The 17,761-nt window shown below is 43.6% G+C and overlaps 1 protein-coding gene across 7 annotated transcripts in view; it reads right to left on the bottom strand.

Annotated features, from left to right (window-relative positions):
* The window catches only part of OSBPL5 (oxysterol binding protein like 5), a 172,714-nt gene that overhangs the window by 3,399 nt on the left and 151,554 nt on the right, over positions 1 to 17,761 (bottom strand). For all 7 annotated transcript variants that reach the window (XM_054275317.1, XM_054275318.1, XM_054275319.1 and 4 more), the window contains 10 exons: positions 15,575 to 15,759; positions 14,094 to 14,175; positions 13,378 to 13,476; positions 12,426 to 12,522; positions 10,809 to 10,907; positions 9,517 to 9,614; positions 8,005 to 8,094; positions 5,702 to 5,838; positions 1,545 to 1,730; positions 875 to 1,013 (listed from right to left, as the gene is read on the bottom strand). In XM_054275317.1, coding sequence (XP_054131292.1) covers positions 875 to 1,013; positions 1,545 to 1,730; positions 5,702 to 5,838; positions 8,005 to 8,094; positions 9,517 to 9,614; positions 10,809 to 10,907; positions 12,426 to 12,522; positions 13,378 to 13,476; positions 14,094 to 14,175; positions 15,575 to 15,759 — 1,212 coding nt within the window. The remainder of the gene's footprint in view (positions 1 to 874; positions 1,014 to 1,544; positions 1,731 to 5,701; positions 5,839 to 8,004; positions 8,095 to 9,516; positions 9,615 to 10,808; positions 10,908 to 12,425; positions 12,523 to 13,377; positions 13,477 to 14,093; positions 14,176 to 15,574; positions 15,760 to 17,761) is intronic.

Here is a 17,761-nt window from a genome sequence, read left to right as displayed (position 1 = left end):
GTTGAATTATGTACCTAACTCGGCCAGGTATGTAAGAGAAAGCTAGAAAAGAAGAAAAAAATTAGAATCAACTTTCCCAGCAATGATTTTTCAGAAGGTGCACGGAGGATCTAAACATCATGGAATTTTTATGCCTAGTTTCTTGATGCACTTTGGGAAGTTTTGCCCTCTCTCTCAGATGAGTAAACCAAACAAATTAATTCAAACTTCTCACTACAGGATCTGAAAAGCAGTTATAAACTCCAACTTCCCCACTGAATCAGAGACATTCCAGTGTGGGGCATTACAAAAGAAAAGTCTCTATAGATAATAAGATACAAGTTTTTCAGTGTAATATGGGTTATACTTAGCGAGTTTAGCAGCTCTGCATTTGCAAAGTGTGTTATGAATGACAGGTATTGCTCCAAAGATGGAAGCATTGAAATAGGAGAGTATTATCACTGTATGAGGGAAAGGATGGAAAGATGTTTCTTGTCTTGTCTGAGAGAGTGAATGATAAAGGCTCATGGCAGAGACTGAAACTGAAATCAGGGGGTCTCAGTTATGTACTCCAAAACTTACAGGAAGTTTTCTGCTTTGGAAACACTGAACAGTAAAGTTCAGCTCAGTCATATGCAAAATTCAGTGTAAGAGTCACTGTCACTAGCATTGTGTGGAAGAAAAATGCCAAAATTGATAGAATGAGTCAATCAGTAATTACAATTCTTGGGAGCTAATAATGGTATAATACTGCAGGTCTATAGTCACAAGCTATATTTACCCAAAACAAAACTTTCAGCTTATGCTGTGCTTTTACATGAAAATGCTGTAGAAAAAGATCTGTGTATCTAAACAATCATAAAGAAGATGATAATCCCCAGAACAAGCTTTTTACCTTGTGCCGTGTAATTTGATTGTTTATGCACGTTGCTTTGTGGTTTGACATCCTTGTGGATAAGTGTCTTTCCATTGTCTGAAGTATTCCATCCTTCTCAAATTGGGCAATGTCGTTCAAAGGATCCCAAGGCCTTAGACTTTTGAGACCAAATGAGAAAAATTCATCAGAAAAGCAAGAATCCCACATTAGCCCAATACACTAATTCCACATGCATCAGGGCAGGCAATCATCCCTGACAGTAGCCAGACTTTCCAGATGCAGTGACAGGACTAACAGAAAGTTCCCTGCACATTCCCAGCTCCTTGCGAGGAGTGTGGGGGTTCAGTCTCCAGAGGCTTTGCCCTTGTTGCCCAGGGGAGGAGAGCACCGTTGTTAACTCTGCTCTGAACAGTGCAGAAAAGCTCTGCTAAATGACTTTGCCCTTCATTGCAGCAATAGGAATTTTCATCAATGACACAGTGGATTTTCCATTGCCACGCCCTCATTTCCAGCTACTCCCAATTAGTATCATGATCATGTACTCTAATGATGACATGGAGCTCAGAAAGGGCAGGCTCTGGACATAGTTTTGGGGAATGGCAGGGCTCCAATGACAGGTCTGTAGCCTGCTTGCATCCCTGGGAATCAGGCAGTGAGATGTGTTGGGAACCCCAAGCCCAGCACTCACTCCTCATATTTGTAGCGCCACTCGTTGGTGCCGGCATCGTGCCGGAACAGCAGCGGTTTCCATTCCGTGCCGCTTTCCCTCCGCTCCCGGGCAGCGTTCCTCTGCTCCTCCTCCAGCACAAACTTCTCCTGCGTCGCCTTGTGCTGGTCACCTTTGTTTATTGCACTGGTAACGTGCTGCCAAAGCCTAGGAATAATCAGGGAAGGAAGTTAAACTGCCTTAGAACCAGCAATGTATTTTGCCAGCTGGAACTTTGGAGCAGAAACTTGTTGGGTGTATTGACACACCAGCAGAACTGTACCAGGATTGCTCAGCCTCTGTTTTTAGCTTGTAAGTTAAAGAAACTGAGAAAGGCAACTCTGAATGCTGTATGGGTGACCTGCTGAAGGAACTTTCTCTTAGATAACATCACCTTCAACAATTATTGAGTTCTTCAGTGCTGTCTGTTATTGAATTCTTATGCTGCTGTCATACGAAAGTTGTGTTCAACTCACTGGGATCTGTGGCCTCTTTAGAGGTGATTGGTGGAGAATCTGTTCTGTTCCTCATCCTTTCAGGCATTTTTGTTTAGAAGCCTTTGCATCAATGTCTATCCCCAAAACAAGTCTTTATATTTAAAATTTAGAAGCACTGGAAAATGAACTTATGTGCACATCTTGTAGCTGCACATGCACCTCCTATACAGGACTAAAAGCAGATCTGTAGGAAGCTGATGCAATCCACAAGCAACAAACATGTCCTCATGCTTACAAGCTGTAATCATGAACCCAGGTTTCACTCACACTTGTTTGCAGCTGCCAAAGATTGTGATCTATTATATGAGTTGTTCTCATTGAGCATCTGCCCTGGGGAGAGGATCTGCCTTCTACCAGAGAAAAATTACTTTTTTTTTACTATAGCCAAGCTCTGATCAGCCTCTCCACAGTTCTTCTAATCAGAGCACTTTAATCTTAATTTCAGATTGGAAATACTGCTGAGACTAGCAGCTAGCCTTCCCAAAATATTACTGTATGCTTTGGTGTTTAGAATGTGCACAGGAGATCCAAGCTGTTCCATTATTCCCAGCTCCACAAAACACCCGTCCACCATTAAGAAGATGAATTCATTACTACATTTAATTTGGAGCTTGCTGTGAAGCTCTTAATTTAAAAGTGATCCTGAAGCTTTCATCGTATTTCTATTACCATACATTAACACAGCACTTCCAAAAATGCAGCTTCTTAGATAAGTGGATGCAGAGCAATGCTTTCCTTTCATTTTTAATAAGTCACTCCCCTATCTCTGTGTATGAATAATTTCTCCCAGAAACAAAGGAAGGAAACTCAGTGATGGGGATGGGGTAGGGAGGAGTGAAATAACAACCTGAGAATATATTTTGGTGGTGTAAAGCCTCTCCTAAAGAATGTAGTGGTGTAAAGAGTGAGTCCCCTAATTCTTTGAACGTTAGAGGGACAGCACAAAATTGTTTGACAAGGGCAAATTACTCCATCAAGAGTTGCATATGTCAGACAATGAGACCCTCCACGGTGAGCTGCATGACAGCATGAGCTTCAGAGATTCCCCAACAATTGTGAAAATAGGTGATTTGCAGCACTGCAGGGAAGACTAAGCAATTTAGGCAGAATATAACCTGGATTAGATAGCAATTTATTCATGCAACTGTCAGCATAATAAGGAGTTTGGTGGAATGTCTGTTAGGGAACTCTGTAACTTTTCCTTATTCCTCCTTTTGGATGCATGAAACATTATTAATCTCTCATATAGCAAAGGGAGCCAGCTCTGGCCATAAACTCTGGTAAACAGAGAACTGGAGATTCTTTGCCCACAAGACCAAGATTCTCCTTTAAAGAATCTTCTTCTGAAGATTAAGAGAAAAATGTACTGCAATCTGCCCTGCTTTGCAGAGCTAACACATCTGCTCTGTAAGTTAGAAATATTTTACAAAGTTACAAAGACTTTATTGCTCATAATGCCCACTGCTGTTGATGCCTTGTGAAGGCTGACCTAGAACAGATGGAGTTAAAGAATAAAGTAGGGATTTATTAGAAGGCCTCAATGGATCCACCTTGGGCAGCACAAGAGCCCAGCCAGGGCTACACCCAAGATGAACCAAAACAGTCACAAAATGGATGACCGGTCATGGGGTCTCTCACTTTTGTAAGTTCTGGTCCATTTGCATATTGGAGTTAATTGTCCAATTATAACTTAACTTCTGAAGTCCCATCTCTCTTGTTTTCCTCTCTTCAGTCCACTGTCGTTTATGCTTTGGGGCCTGAAATTTGGATCATTTGTCCTTGGTCCCCAGATAGAGAAGGAATTGCTTTGTCTACCTACTCTGCGAAGAGAGCTCACCATCCCCTAATGTGAAGCTCAGAAGTACTAAAGCACTTCAGTACACTAAAGTAGTACAGATCTGAAAAAATATAAAAGCTAAAACCCGAGGCATCACTTTCCAAACTAAATTTTTGTGTGTTTTTATTTTCACGCAATCCCTTTCTTTACCTATAAAAAGGGGAATCTTTTTAGGGTGATGTGATGCAACACCAAAATCAGATGTCCACAGAGAAGTGCACAACGTAATGCAGAGCCAGGCAGCAACTGCATGTGCTGGCTTGGGATTTTGGCTCGTGCTGGCTGACTGTAGTGGAGAGGAAGCACAACTAATTTAATTAAAGCCAGCTAGCCCCACATAACTGTACTCAAGTCTTGCTCAACAGCTGTACAGTGTGCATTATTCACTTCTTCCATTTTCTAAGTGTATTGAGTTTGCATGGCCGGGTTTTTGGCAACAGGGGTGCTACAGAGGAGGCTACTGTGGAAAGCTCCACAAGCTTCCACAACATCTGGCAGAGTCCTGATGGCTCCAAATATGGACATGGTGCTGGCCAACACTGGGGTGCTGGTAATGCCTCTGTCATGACCTACTGAGGAAGAAATCAAAAGAAAGGTTGTGGCACAGTTTAAATTGTGACTGGAGAAGAGTGGGGTGAGGACATGTGAGAGGGACAGTCCTGCAGACACCAAGGTCAGTGCAGAAGGAGCAGGAGGAGGTGCTCCAGGTGCCAGGGCCCAGATTCCTCTGCAGCCTGTGGAGCAGCCTATCCATGAAGGACCCTGAGGAAGAGTGATACATGCTGCAGCAGGATGGACTCACACTGCAGCAGTTTGCAAGGAGCTGCTGCTCCTGAGATGGAGCCATGTTGGAGAAGTTAATGGAGAATTGTATCCTGTGGAAGGGACTCCACAGTGCAGCAGTAAAGGACTGCTCTCCCTGAGCAGCAGGAGAAGCCATGGGTGATGAACTGACTGAAACCCCCACCTTCCTGTCTTTCCTTGTGCTACCGGGGGAGGAGGAAGAGCTGAAGGAGGGAGGGGTGGGGGGAAGGTGGTTTTAGGGGCTTATTTTACTTCTCATTATCCTGGTCGGATTTTTTTAGCAATAAATTTATTTTATTCTTGAGTCTGTTTTGCCCTCAATGGTAACTGATGAGTATTTTCTCAGAGTCCTTAACTCATGAACCCTTCATTAAATTTTCTCTCCTCTGTCTAGCTGCAGAAAAGAGTGAGTGAGTGACTTTCTTGGGTAGCTGGCATCCAGCCAGGGTCAAACTCGACACTAAGTTATGTGCCTGTTTTATATAACCTAGATCATCCTACAAAGCCTGGTGCAGACTGCACTGGAGATCTCAGCTGAGATTATGAGGCAGGGTTAAACATCTGTTTAATTACATTCATTCATAAAATCCTGTTATGTGGTTCAAAGTACTACTCTGTGGATGCCAGGACTTCCCACAATTCCGACGTGTATTTTAAGAGCTTGTGGTTGAAATAACCCTTCTTAACAAGGTATCCAACCTCAGGATGACATCCTGCCCTTTTATAAAATGCTCCAGCAGTTACAGAGATCTCTGGAGTCCAGGCAGAATTGTTATTTTAAGCAGATAAAATGTAGCCTCTGCTATTTCTCAGCCCAGTTTGATTTTAGAGCGGTACTTCATGGAAATACCCTGGAGTTAATAATCTGGAAAGAAACAGGTAAATGGCTGGGTAATATGTGCCAACAAAGCAGGTCACTGCCTTTCCAGGACTGTGCTGAGGAATTGGAGGAGCCCTGCTGATGAGAGAGGCAGCAGTGAGATGCTCCCCGAGCTCCCCACCTCTCTGACTCAAAGTCTGTCTGCTCCTCAAACAGCACAATGTGGCGCTTCAGCCTCTGCCGGCGCACTTCGCTCGTCGGGTTCCAGAACGTTTCTGTGCTCCCATTTTTCAGCTCGTTTATATGCACTTCTCCATCCTGAGAAGGAAAAGCAAATGAATCCATGACAATCAGAAAACAAAGGCAGAAATTAATCCTGACAAATTGAAGCTGCTCCTGGATGATGATAAGGGATACCTATTGGTTAGGAGGCTTCTTTCCTCCTCTGTCCCATAAAATCTCACCAAACACTTCCTGAAAGTTTCTGAAATGAATGAGGCAAGGCATTGCCAGAAACAGTGGCTGCATTTACCATTAATCAGAGTAGAAAGGGACCTGGTTCCTTCTATTAAGTCTTGTCCCCAGACCTGAATGCCCACAGAAACCCTAAGATACTACTCTTTCACCACTGTTCCTCCCACCTCCCACCCAGCACATATAAACAAGATCCCTGGATCCTTTTTCCAAAGTCTCCCTCAGCACTCCCTCTCCCATGTTCCATATGCTAGTTCCAGGACCGATCCCAGGTCCCCAAGAGACCTCCAGTGTGGAAAGCATGAGGTAGGCAGGCATTATCAAGCACCACTATGTGCATCTCTAACAAGCATATATACAAGCACTCAGCTGCTGCTGTGACCCTAGGACTGAGGAGCATTGGGATTTACTTCCCTTCTTTGTTCAGGTGAGTCTGCAGGTCCCAAGGCAAGGACAATTCAGGTGCAAGGATTTCTGTCAGAAAAGCCAGGAGAGCAGGCCAGTACTCCCAGTGGGGAAGGAGCAGAACCAACACCATCCCTACCCCACTGCACAGCAGCTCCTCTGTTCACAGCACACTGCTGCAAGCAGCACCTCACAGAGCCACCACTCCAAAGCCATTTACTTCTTGTATACATCACTGCAGTTTGTGCACCACTAACACCCAGGACAAAGATCAAGGGAGGAGGGTAAAAGCAGAAGGCTGAGAGCTGAGCAGCACTCAACCTTGTGGCTCAGGAGAGCTCTTGGATGATGGGCTCTCACAGGTGGTGTTGGCAGGACCCACTGCAGACAAGGTACTCCACAGCCCAGCACAAGTCACCACTGACAGGGCTCATCCTGCAGGACAGGGAACTCAGAAGGGAGCAAATCCCTTGTGCATGCTAAGAAAGGGAAAATCTCCCAATTTCAAAATGGTCATTAGCTTTTTATGTAAAAAGACAGATTGCCTGACAGGACAAGTCCAGTCCAGTACCAAAGGCTACCCTGTGGTCAGAACCTCACTATAGTAAGGGCTTTATCCAGGCACTTTTCACCTGGCTTTCTTTAAATATCTCCTTCAGATGAGACAAATTTTGTTTCAGAAATGGCAATTTCTATGGACTGGCAAGGGAGCACAGACCAACTGCAATGATTATGTAGATGCTCAAATGTTGCTCAGAAAAATACCCAGATGTCCAGCCCAAAGCCAAGGGTCACTGCTTTTGTTTTAGGTACCAGGAATTCCAATCAAAATTAGACTACATCATTCATTATGCAACTTTATTCTTGCTGGATTTTGGCTTGAGGCTGGCTCTGAGTGAATCACTTGTGAATACTGAGTGTACTACATCATTCACTATGCAACTTTATTGTTGGATTTTGGCTTGAGGCTGGCTCTGAGTGAATCACTTGTGTATACTGGGTGCACAAAAGTGCCGAGCGCTCTGCTGGCTGTTCTGAGCTGACCATAGAGATAATATCCTCACCAAATCAATGCCTCTGTCCCTCAGCTGATGAACAGGGTAGTAATTGTATTCTACATAAAGGTTTGCTGTGAAAATAATGAATTCAAACCCCTCTAAATTCTTCCCTGAATCCCAGCCTAACTGTGGAAGTACTGAACACTCCAAACAAAAGGCAGCCTCAAGGTCTTTGCAATCACACCTCATACACATTATGTCCTGCCATGAGTGCTTGCCCTAAGCCTCAGACCCTAAATACAGACCCATTGCTTTTGGTGAGGAACCCCCCTACTGTTGCCAGCTTCCTCAGGCTCTGGGAGTGCAGCGCTCCTCTCACTGCAGATGGATGGGACTACTGAAGCATAAATGAGCTCCAGAGGTACCTTCAGAGGTGTGGGCCAGGCTGTGCTCACCGGCATGCCCTGGGGCTGGGGGGAACAGGCAGGACAGGGCCCTCTCCATGCCCATTCCAGTGCAGGGAGCCTGCCAAGGGCTGCCAGCCCTCCCTGGAACCCTGCAGCCACGGGCTCCTAACCTGCCAGCAACTTCGAATATCAAATGTTACCCAGTGTCCAGTGAGACTCGCTAGCACTTCTTCTCCACACTTAATCTTCCCCGAGATCTGATTAATGCTCGTGCTGCCACCGAAGAAGGGCTGTCAGGGGAGAAGATAAACAGCAAACGTGTTCAGTCTAGTGAGGACTGGAAGGGAGCCAACAGAGATGAAACAGGAGGGAATGAAAGTGCAACTGGCTGACTTACAGTATTTCTGGGGAAAGGCAGAATGAATTCTAACATGGATTTTGACTGTCTCACATTGTGCCCCCTTCCTTTTGTTTGTAATACCACAAACACTGCAGTTGCAGGTAGGGAGATAAGCCTTGAGGTGCATTAACACTCAAGAGGGCAAGGTCTCATCTTTATTGGAAATACACTTATTTATTGTCAGCCAGACATCAGGATAAGTGCACGTGGACAATTCTTTCCCACTGTACAGAATCACAGCCTTTGCACCCTTGTCCAAAGAAAAGGAGCAGCACTAGTGGGGACTCTTCCTGCTTATGGGACAGCAACAGCAGCATGGCACTGCTGCTGATATCATGTGTGTCAAGTCTCCAGCGTGAAGAAGCTCTGAACAGCAAAAAAACCCAAAAAAGCAAACCCCAAAACCAAAGAAAAAGGGTATTTCCAGAGTCAATGAAAATAAATAAATAAATAAATAAATCCCAGAACAATGGAAAATTCCACTATCTCCTGGCTGCCAAACACAAGAAATGCCAGTGACAGTGTGAGCAGCTCTTCCATTCACAGAATACACCTCTTCAGACATTTTAGCAAGCACTTTCTGAAAACATTTGTGCAAGCTTTTGTGTGTGTGTGTGTGTTAAATAACAAAATAAACCCAAATTTCACACAACACCCATGGAAATAATAATCACATGTATCTTAAACACCAATCTCTGGTACATATTCAAATTAAGAACAAAGTTAAGGGGTTTACCTGCAACTTCTCACAGTTCTACTAAAATAGACAGCTAGGAAATGCTCAAAGCAGAGCATGTAATTACATCATCAGGACTTTTCAGAAACATGTTTGGATGAATCACACTGTTTTCAAGCCAGAAAAGAAGCACTTTAGGCTCTAAAGTGTTTGTAAGTTTGAGATGACACCCAAGTCAGGGAAATATGTCCTCAACCCAGTACACCAGGTCTACTGGAAAAATAGGCTTTAAAGACAAGTATGTGCAAATGTCAGGGAAGTACAGGAGCAAGAGTTCTAGTGAGTTTGTACACTCACTAGATTTTGCAAGCAAAACTAATCATTCCTGCTAAAACGAAAGCAACGCTGTAAATTGCAAAACTTTCAGAACAAAAGCCAGTAGCCAGAAAAAGTCATGTAAAACTAAGGCTTCCTGGGGTCAGTTTGAGTTGCACAAGGCAAAACCAGCAGCAGGGTCACACCTTCTCTCCAGGCAGGTCCCACTCTGGTGCTCACATTATCAATTATCAAACCCTGCCTGGGCACAGGGGCAAGCCTGAGACCCACTCAAAATGGGGTTTTTTTAAGGTATCTTACCTTTAGCTTGAATTCCAGTTCTGCCCTGTGGTTGGTTTTCTCACAGTCAATGGTAACTTTCCCTCCAAGCTCCATTGTCATGGTACCATATAAAAGTCCTGAAAGGGAAAAAAAAGAGGCTTAAGAGAGGCCTCAGTGGAAGCAACCTGCTTTCTCAAGTAAACCTGGCTCTTGCTGACACACTGTGAAATTCATCACTTGGCTTAAAGTTTTGAAAAGACAGAACTGGAGTTTCTAGGAAATGGCTGTTTACGATAAGCATGAAGACTCTCCCCAAGTCCATATTCCCCACTTCTAACACCAGCTAGGAAATAGCCTGACTCACAGGTACACCTGTGACAAGCTGAAAGTGAGACAGGAAAAATAAAGGAAGTTGTGCCCAGCAACCTCATTCATACTTGTGCTTAACAGACCCAGTCAGTTCTCTCAGGGCGATTGAAGAAGAGAGAAGCTTTAATGGGATTGACCAGAATCTGGGAGACTAGAGGTCATGAGGGAACTTTTGACACATGTTTACCATTTGCTGAAGGTCTTTTGCAGAAAAAGAAAAATTGGTAAGAAGAAGATTTATGGAAAGGAATACTTCACAGAGATCATGATATTATGAGGTTATTGTTTTCAGGTACCCAGGCCCTTCTAAATATAAACTTAGAAGTCAGTGTGCCAAATTAAAAAATGCTCAACCAAAATTGCATTTGATTGCTGATTTTTACTCTGCAGTGAAAATGATGCAGATAGAGCTTCCTGAGGAGCAGTGAATCAGCAGCCATGCCCCAGGCTCAGCACATACTGGCTCTATGAGCAAAGCCTCGCCAGCAGCAGCAGCAAGCCTCACTGAGGCAGTTCATACTCTGAGAAGTACAATGATTAGAGTAGCAAACAAACAGCAAGAGAACTCAGGAATTTCCTTTATCCTCAAAAAGCCAGAAAATATATCAAGCAATTTCAGCGTTAACATGATAAAAACATTTTCTCTTAAGAAGCTCAGAAATGTAGTCTTGTTCTTTTCATCTTATCTACAGTGCATATATGCAGTATTTTTCTGTTTCTGCATAGTGTGAAAACTAACATTGATGGGCCTGATTCTCTCCTGGGCTGTGCACAGGTAAACCAGAAAGACTTCAGTGAGGATTACTGAAGGTCTGCTGAGTGCTGTGACTCATGGGGGGCTCTCTGGAGTTACCAGGCCCTGTGGTGTCAGCTGCTTGAGAGGGGAGAGCCAGTGCAAAGCTAGTCAGCAAGACATCATTTTGTGACTCTGTTTGCTTCCTATTTGAAGAGTCATACCTTACCTTTACAGTGGGCATATGGCATAGTGATTATATACTCTTCCCCTCTGCTTAGAAACATAAGCTTTGCTTTCCCATCCAACAATGCAGAAAGTGAGTTGCCTAGAATTTAAAAAAACATACACATTAAAAAGTCGTGTTATACTTTGCCTCTCCTCCTATTTTAGAAAAAGCATTTCCATTCAAATGTAGGTCACTAATGAAAGAAGATATGAAATGCTCAAAATTTAGGACCCTGCAAATCATGCACAGCTGGAGGCAGGCAGTTCTAACAAACTCTGCAGCTCTTACTTGCTCTGGCATTTAGCCCCTCTTGGAGAAAGAGCAGCAGATTTAACAGGTCATTAATGGGAGCTTAGAACTTTCTTAGGTCCTCCAGTTCTCACAATTTTTCTGATTGTGGATTGTAGGTGTAGCAGAAGGGACTACAAGTAACCTTGCCCTGATAAGTTGTACTAATATTGTACAAATCACCAAAGTTTAACTAATTACCAAAGAAGATCAAAGGTTGTACTAATTACCAAAGAAGAACAGCCTTGCCCTGAATGGGTCGCAGCTGTGACTAACAAAGATAAGTGTGACAAAAGGGTTGAGTGTGCCCGTCAGGGGGAATCCTTGAGGAAGAAGGCCTAGAGGAAGAAAACCTTGAGGAGATAGAGGAGCTCTGAGGAAGAAGAACAAAACAAGGAAGAGTTGCTGCTACAGAAGATCTGCTGTAAGGTCGGTCTGGGTCTGACAGAGTTAGAGCCTGCTGTTGGAGCCTGCAGTCACAGATGAGCTCGGTAAAAGCCTGCAGTCAGAGGGAGCAAGGAAATACTTGCAGTCATGTTCCAGCAGGAATAGCCACCAGTCAGAGTCTGTCAGAGAAGCCAACAGCAGGAACTCGCTGCAGTCAGAGTCAGATGGCTAAGTTATAAAGAATAAACCAGGACCCTTTTCACATTTTTAAATGAGAGTCTGTGTCTTGGCTCATTTCTACCCCTAATGAGAGGTCTGCTGCAACAGGGGATGATCCCAAATAAAAAATGAAATTGCCAGAAGGACAGCAAAGACTATCTTAAAGTGTTTTGGCAAACACACTCAGAGGACAGTAATTACAAAATGTTTGTCTAAACAAAAAACTGATTTCAATCAGGAACAGTGTTTCAGAGCCTGGAGTTGTGCTGCTTCCATTGATATTAAATGACTGGAGGACATTTTGAAGGTCTGGGCTTCAACCCCACAGGACTCTGGGAGCTAGATAAAGGTTCAAATCTATTCAGAGACTTTTGTGTTTGTTGGCTGAGTGCCAGAGAGCTGAAATGTAACTCGTCCATGAGCACATGCCAAGTGCATACTGACAATCCCATATATTATTGTGAGCCTTTGCCTTCTGAAAAACAGATTTTTAAAGCTCTCAATCTTTCTCTCTGATTTTTTATTTCTTTTAACATCAGAGTGGTGTCACACTGAAATGGTGGAAATGGAGAAGGACTAAGTCAAGGACTTAGGCTATCCTGGTGATAGAATTGTCAACCATTTCTTAGTTCTTTACACTCAGCATGCTCAGGGATGATGGAAAAACAAACCAAAACTGATGCCACAACATTACCTGGAGGAGGCCTAGACTTAATGCCTTACCATAAAACTTGGACCTAGCTAGAATGCTGCCAGAAATGCAGAATCCATCCTTCCTATTGCTGACGTGAAAAGCTGACACTGGTGGGTGATGGGACACCTAGGACAAAAGCAGGCAGGGGTCATTTAGAGCAGTGTGCACAGGCCAAGCAGAGGGAGAGTGCAAAATAAAGGGGGAACACAATACATGACACCATTATTATGTATGAGAGCATTATACATCTAATCTTTCTCCCCCACCCTGCATTTTCTTGAACTTGTGCACATAAGATGACTTTCAGGCAATAGGTAAAGTGTAAGGTTTTCAAGACAATAAATGAACAGTGCAGAACTTCAGTGCAGCATTTGAATAATCACCATGAAATGCATGCAGTGATTGAAATAAAAATTTTAACAAAGCTAAAATTATCTAATCAAATAGGGGAAAAATGTGTGTGAAACTGGGAGTCCCTTCACCAAAGACCACACAGTTCTCAGATTCCTTTACTAACATGATAAATCTCAAACTACACTTTGTTAGGCCAGTTAACTTATGAGCTCTGCCCTTCATTTAATCACAACAACACAGAGATAAGCCCTCGATTTACTCCTATTAAAATAATCATAGAAAGTTTAGAAATAAAAAGATGGAAGGATTTGGTTGTGTTTTATGCCCCTTTTGACAGAGGCAATACAACCCCCATTTTATTAACAATAAGAAAACAGTAGGGTAGAATCCCATTGAAGAAGCTGATGTTATATATGGAAGACCTGCTGTTATGGTCTTGAGTGCCTACCAAGCCTCACATAATTTCTGTAAATCTGCAAAGAAAAAAGATCAGCAGCCAGTTTACCCCAGGTTCTGCTCTGCCTGTTTACACAGAGCTCCTAGGGTGAGAGGAGTAGTGTGTTTCTGTGCATGGAGGTGCAAGCAGGTTGGTGGTGGCAACAGTTGAGCATCCAAACAATAACTCACCTGTTCTGCTATGTAAAATGTGTGACTGTTCGTCTGGGGGTGAAACCAACAGCAGCGAAATGTCTCTCCCAGAATAGGGTTGTATGGCTTTTTTATTCCCTGAAAAACCAAGTAATCAAAACCTGCTACAAATGAAGATTTGCAATCCAATGCTACAGATGACCACAAAACAACACAGTAATTTTTTTCTTGGATGCTTTACACGAAGTCAATCACAAGAATAAAAACTGAAGAACTAGTTATATATCCATCTAATCTAATCTCTTCACCCCAGCCATGGATTAATCTGCTATTCTCACCATTTTATTATCTAATACTGCCCAATCAAAGATGATCAAACTTCATTATTGTTACTACTATACACAGCAAGGGCACACTGATGTGGGGACATGGCACAGTGGTACTAATTGGCCAGAAAAGAGAAAAGAAGACCTGCTTTCAGCAAAGGGAAAAACCTTGCATCCCAGGGCATGTTACTTGTTGATGACTAGCTTTACTTTCTAACTGTGCAGTGCAAAGGCTCTGAGGTTGATTGTCACTATTTTGCACTCACTGCTCTGAAACCAAATGCAACCCCAGTTTTAAAAGTAATGGTCAAAGTCTTCTGAGTAGTAAAAGAGGTAAAGTCTCAAAGGAGAGGCAACAGAGAAATTAAACAAAACCACAGCAGAAGATTTCAGTGCCCATTACAACCCCAATTTCATGTCTCATTTTACCTTTGGCTTCTTATAGAAGCCGGACAGATACCACCTCAGAACTTGCTTCATCCGGGTGTATGGATCATCTTCAAGGACAGCCCTGCAGAATGGAATAGAACATAAAATGTTCTTTATACTGGTCACACATACCATTAGCTTCTTACAGTATAATAACATCAATTTAAATCTATTTCCCCACAACTAAAGGGAAGTAACTTCTGTTCTGCTGCCAATGAAAAAGGTATCTCCCAGCAGAAATATCTATTTTTTAGTAATGTATGTCACACAACACAATTATTAAAAAGTGGCACCACTTGCTCCACATTTCTGCAAACAGACCAATAAAATTTCTGGAGTGTATCAGGTTTGATTGGATACTGGAGTAGGTTAATGTCCTTCCACTTACACTAGCACTGAGTCACAGCTAGCAGAACAGTGTGAGTCATAAAAGTAAACCTGTCCCATCAAGATCAAAGACTGGCTTTTTTTGTCTCTTTTTCTTCGCTTTCCTCTTTCATAAAAGACTTTTAAAGCTGATGTGCTCCATGAGCTCTACCAGTACTTTGAGATTTCATACAATACTTCAGGTTGGAAGGGACTCCGAAAAGTCATCTCAGCCAGCACCTCCAAACAATGCTCAAAGATGAAGCAGGAAGTAAACCAAACCAAAGGCATTCCTGGTATTTCCAACCATTCAGTCAGATTTAAAAATCAGCTTGGGTAAATTATGGCAAAATTAATTTAGAAGGATCACCCGAACCACAAATTAAACAATTTTTAATCAAAACCTCCAAACCTCTTGAAGTCTTCTTACATATCAGCACTGAGGAGAACTATTTCTTTAACTTCAGATGGTACATATACCACAAACAAGGCTTGAAAATACCATGATTCTGTAATTACCCAGAGAAAGTGGAATAAAAATGAGTAACTAGTGCTGCTATTAGAATATTGCACATCCTGGTTTTATAGTCCACTAAGTATATCTCATTTAGAAGGCCCGTCCTATCTGGAAGCAGAACATTTCCTATTTTCTACTCTGTTGCTCCCAGCAGGCCTCTATCATCAATGGTTTTAAAAGATGTTTCTTATTTATTTTTTAACCATGATAATTATATTGCTTCGGGGAACAGAAGTGCTTGACAATTTTGGTTGCTCCGTCCCAGTCCCCTATTCGTGTATGTACACGAGCACACCAGGAGGTGGCATAGCTCTGTTGTGCAAAACTCCAAGGCATCGGCTGAATTCCCATCAGCTCCAGCCAACAGTGCCAAACACATCCATATGCAAAGGTGGGTTTGCCTGGAGTTGAATTTTTCCCTCCTTGCCCCTCACTGGCAGCATTTTTTTATCTATAAAAAGTCACTGAGCTGGTGCCTGGCTTGATCTGTGCTGAAGCCAGTGACCTCAGTACTATCTGGGAGCTTTCTGGCACACACAGAGACATTTTCCCAAGTACAGGAGAAGTGCCCAGGTCAGGCCCAGCCTGTGCTGCTTACTGGGAGAGCAGGTCAGCATGGTAGTAGTAGTCGGAGAGCTTGTTCAGGAAGGAGCGCGGCTCCAGGATGAAGGTGGGCAGCACCACCCGCGACAGGTCCATGCCAGGCCGCAGCTGCTTCAGCAGGATCCACATCAGGCTCTTGTTCTCCTCAGAGACAGTTTCTGTCTGAGATGACTCCCCTGTCTGCAGAGGCAAAGGGAACTTCAGGGCAGGCACAGAAAAACCATTCCCTGTGGGTACATTTCTCCAGGGTCCAAGCTGAGCCATGACTGCCAGGCCCTGGCACACAGGTGACCGCTCACCTACACCACTGCAGAGAGACATCAGCCATGTCTAAGTAGAAATGAACCCCCAAAGCAATCAAGTGAGTGGAGCAGAAAGCCCTGGGTGCCTGGGAAGGCTGGCACCAGGCAGGGAGCACAGCTCTGCTGTACTCCTTCCTGAGGCACTGCCTCCCCCAGGGCTGTCAGGGGCCAGCATGGAGCACCATTAGCCAAGGGCACTCTGCACTGCAGGCCCTCAGGAGGGGTGGACATGCCCAGAGCTGCCACAGCATCCCTGTGGCCTAAGGGATGCACAGAGGCAGCTCAGTCCCATTCTCCATAAACAAGAGATTATAAGATTCACTAGGATAGATGTAGAAAAATGTAGGCAGTAAACAAGTAATCAACAGAGAAAAGAAGCAGTCCTGTAACTTCCAGACAAGGCAAACTGTCAATATGGCAAGGGCCCCACTACCAGGTGAGAGGCACAAAAACTCCAGCACCTGCCAGTGCTGCTTAGAGCCCTTTGCAGCAGAAGTGAAGGTAAAAAAAGCCAGGGGTTTTATGCTGTGCTTTCAATCCTGTGTAGTTCCTATGCATTCAATGGGTCTATGAGATGTGCAACATGCCTTTCACACCACTAGAGAAGGTAAATTAAATTTTCAAACAAAATTCCATTTTAGTGAACCCTAGGCATCATAATTTAACAGTGAAAGAGAATACTTGAGCTTTCTACTGATTTTAGGCAAGAGATTTCTATGAGAAAAAGGGCACAGATTTACTTTTGGAATGGACTTTGGTTTGGGAGAGGGCATAGCACAGCACAACAGGAGTTTCAGGTGGTATAAATCAATAAACATTCTTTTTCACCACCTGAGCATTGCCTCCATGTTGCCTCCCAATCAGCCCTACAGTCACAGCAAGTTCACCAGTCCTACAGGGCTTGCAGGCTCAGGGAATTTCAAACTGAGGAACAGCAAAGCTCTACAACTCTGCTGCTTTTCAATTTTTGTACACTTCTTCTTTTGACAGTCTGATGCAATGCACACCTTGCACCTCCAAGGAGAAATGGAATACCACAGCATCACCTAGGGCTCACAATGCAGAGGTCTGTCAGAACTCTCATTATTTATCCAGGTTCTCAAGTGTGCATCTACTGCCAATATAAATTAATGCCATGTTGAAACTGCTGGACAAAGTGTTACTTACAATAAATCACTGCACACAAGATGGACATAAATAGAAAGAGAAAAAGGTATTAGAAGATGTGAACAACCTCAAATAATAACCCTTTTTAGAACTTGTTTAAACTACAAGCCTGGAAAAAATGGGGGTTTTTTTCTGCTATCAATCTACCCATCAAAGTGCCTATTTTGTGTTCTAGACCAACTTTTGCAACCTCAAAGTTCTTCTGACACCTGTCTCTGCCTTCACATTCCATCTGCAAACAAGGCAAAACTGCCAAATGCACAAACACCTTTCAAGAGTCTAGTGAGGCACCTACCCACGTGCACACCTTTAAAATGAGCCTCACAGCCAAGCTGAAAATGCAACAGTGCCAGCCTGGGACCTTTGTGCTGCCACACCCGAATTGCACACACAGGCTGAGGGCAGTTCCAGTTTAAGATGATGACTGACATGACTTCTGGCACATGTTTACCTTGCTACATCTCCACCCAGGGGAGTTACATCATTGCACAAAACCCATTTTTCTCTACATTCCTTTCATCAGTGAGTTCAGACTCAACAACCAGTCCTACCTGCATGGCCCAGGTGATGACAGCCCCACCTCCTGAAGAAATCTTACAAAGCACTCATGGGCCAAGGCCACATGCAATTCTTTTTGGAAGCCTACTGGATGCTACCTGTGCCTGAGCAGACACGCTACAGAGAGACTTATTTAATGCCACACAAAGTGTCAC

The sequence above is a fragment of the Melozone crissalis genome, unplaced genomic scaffold, assembly GCF_028551555.1.
Source record: "Melozone crissalis strain CALT ecotype California unplaced genomic scaffold, PUWL_Pcris_2 ptg000018l_1, whole genome shotgun sequence".
In the NCBI taxonomy this organism is placed as follows: Eukaryota; Metazoa; Chordata; class Aves; order Passeriformes; family Passerellidae; genus Melozone; species Melozone crissalis.
This window is presented reverse-complemented; position numbering and strand designations above follow the sequence as displayed.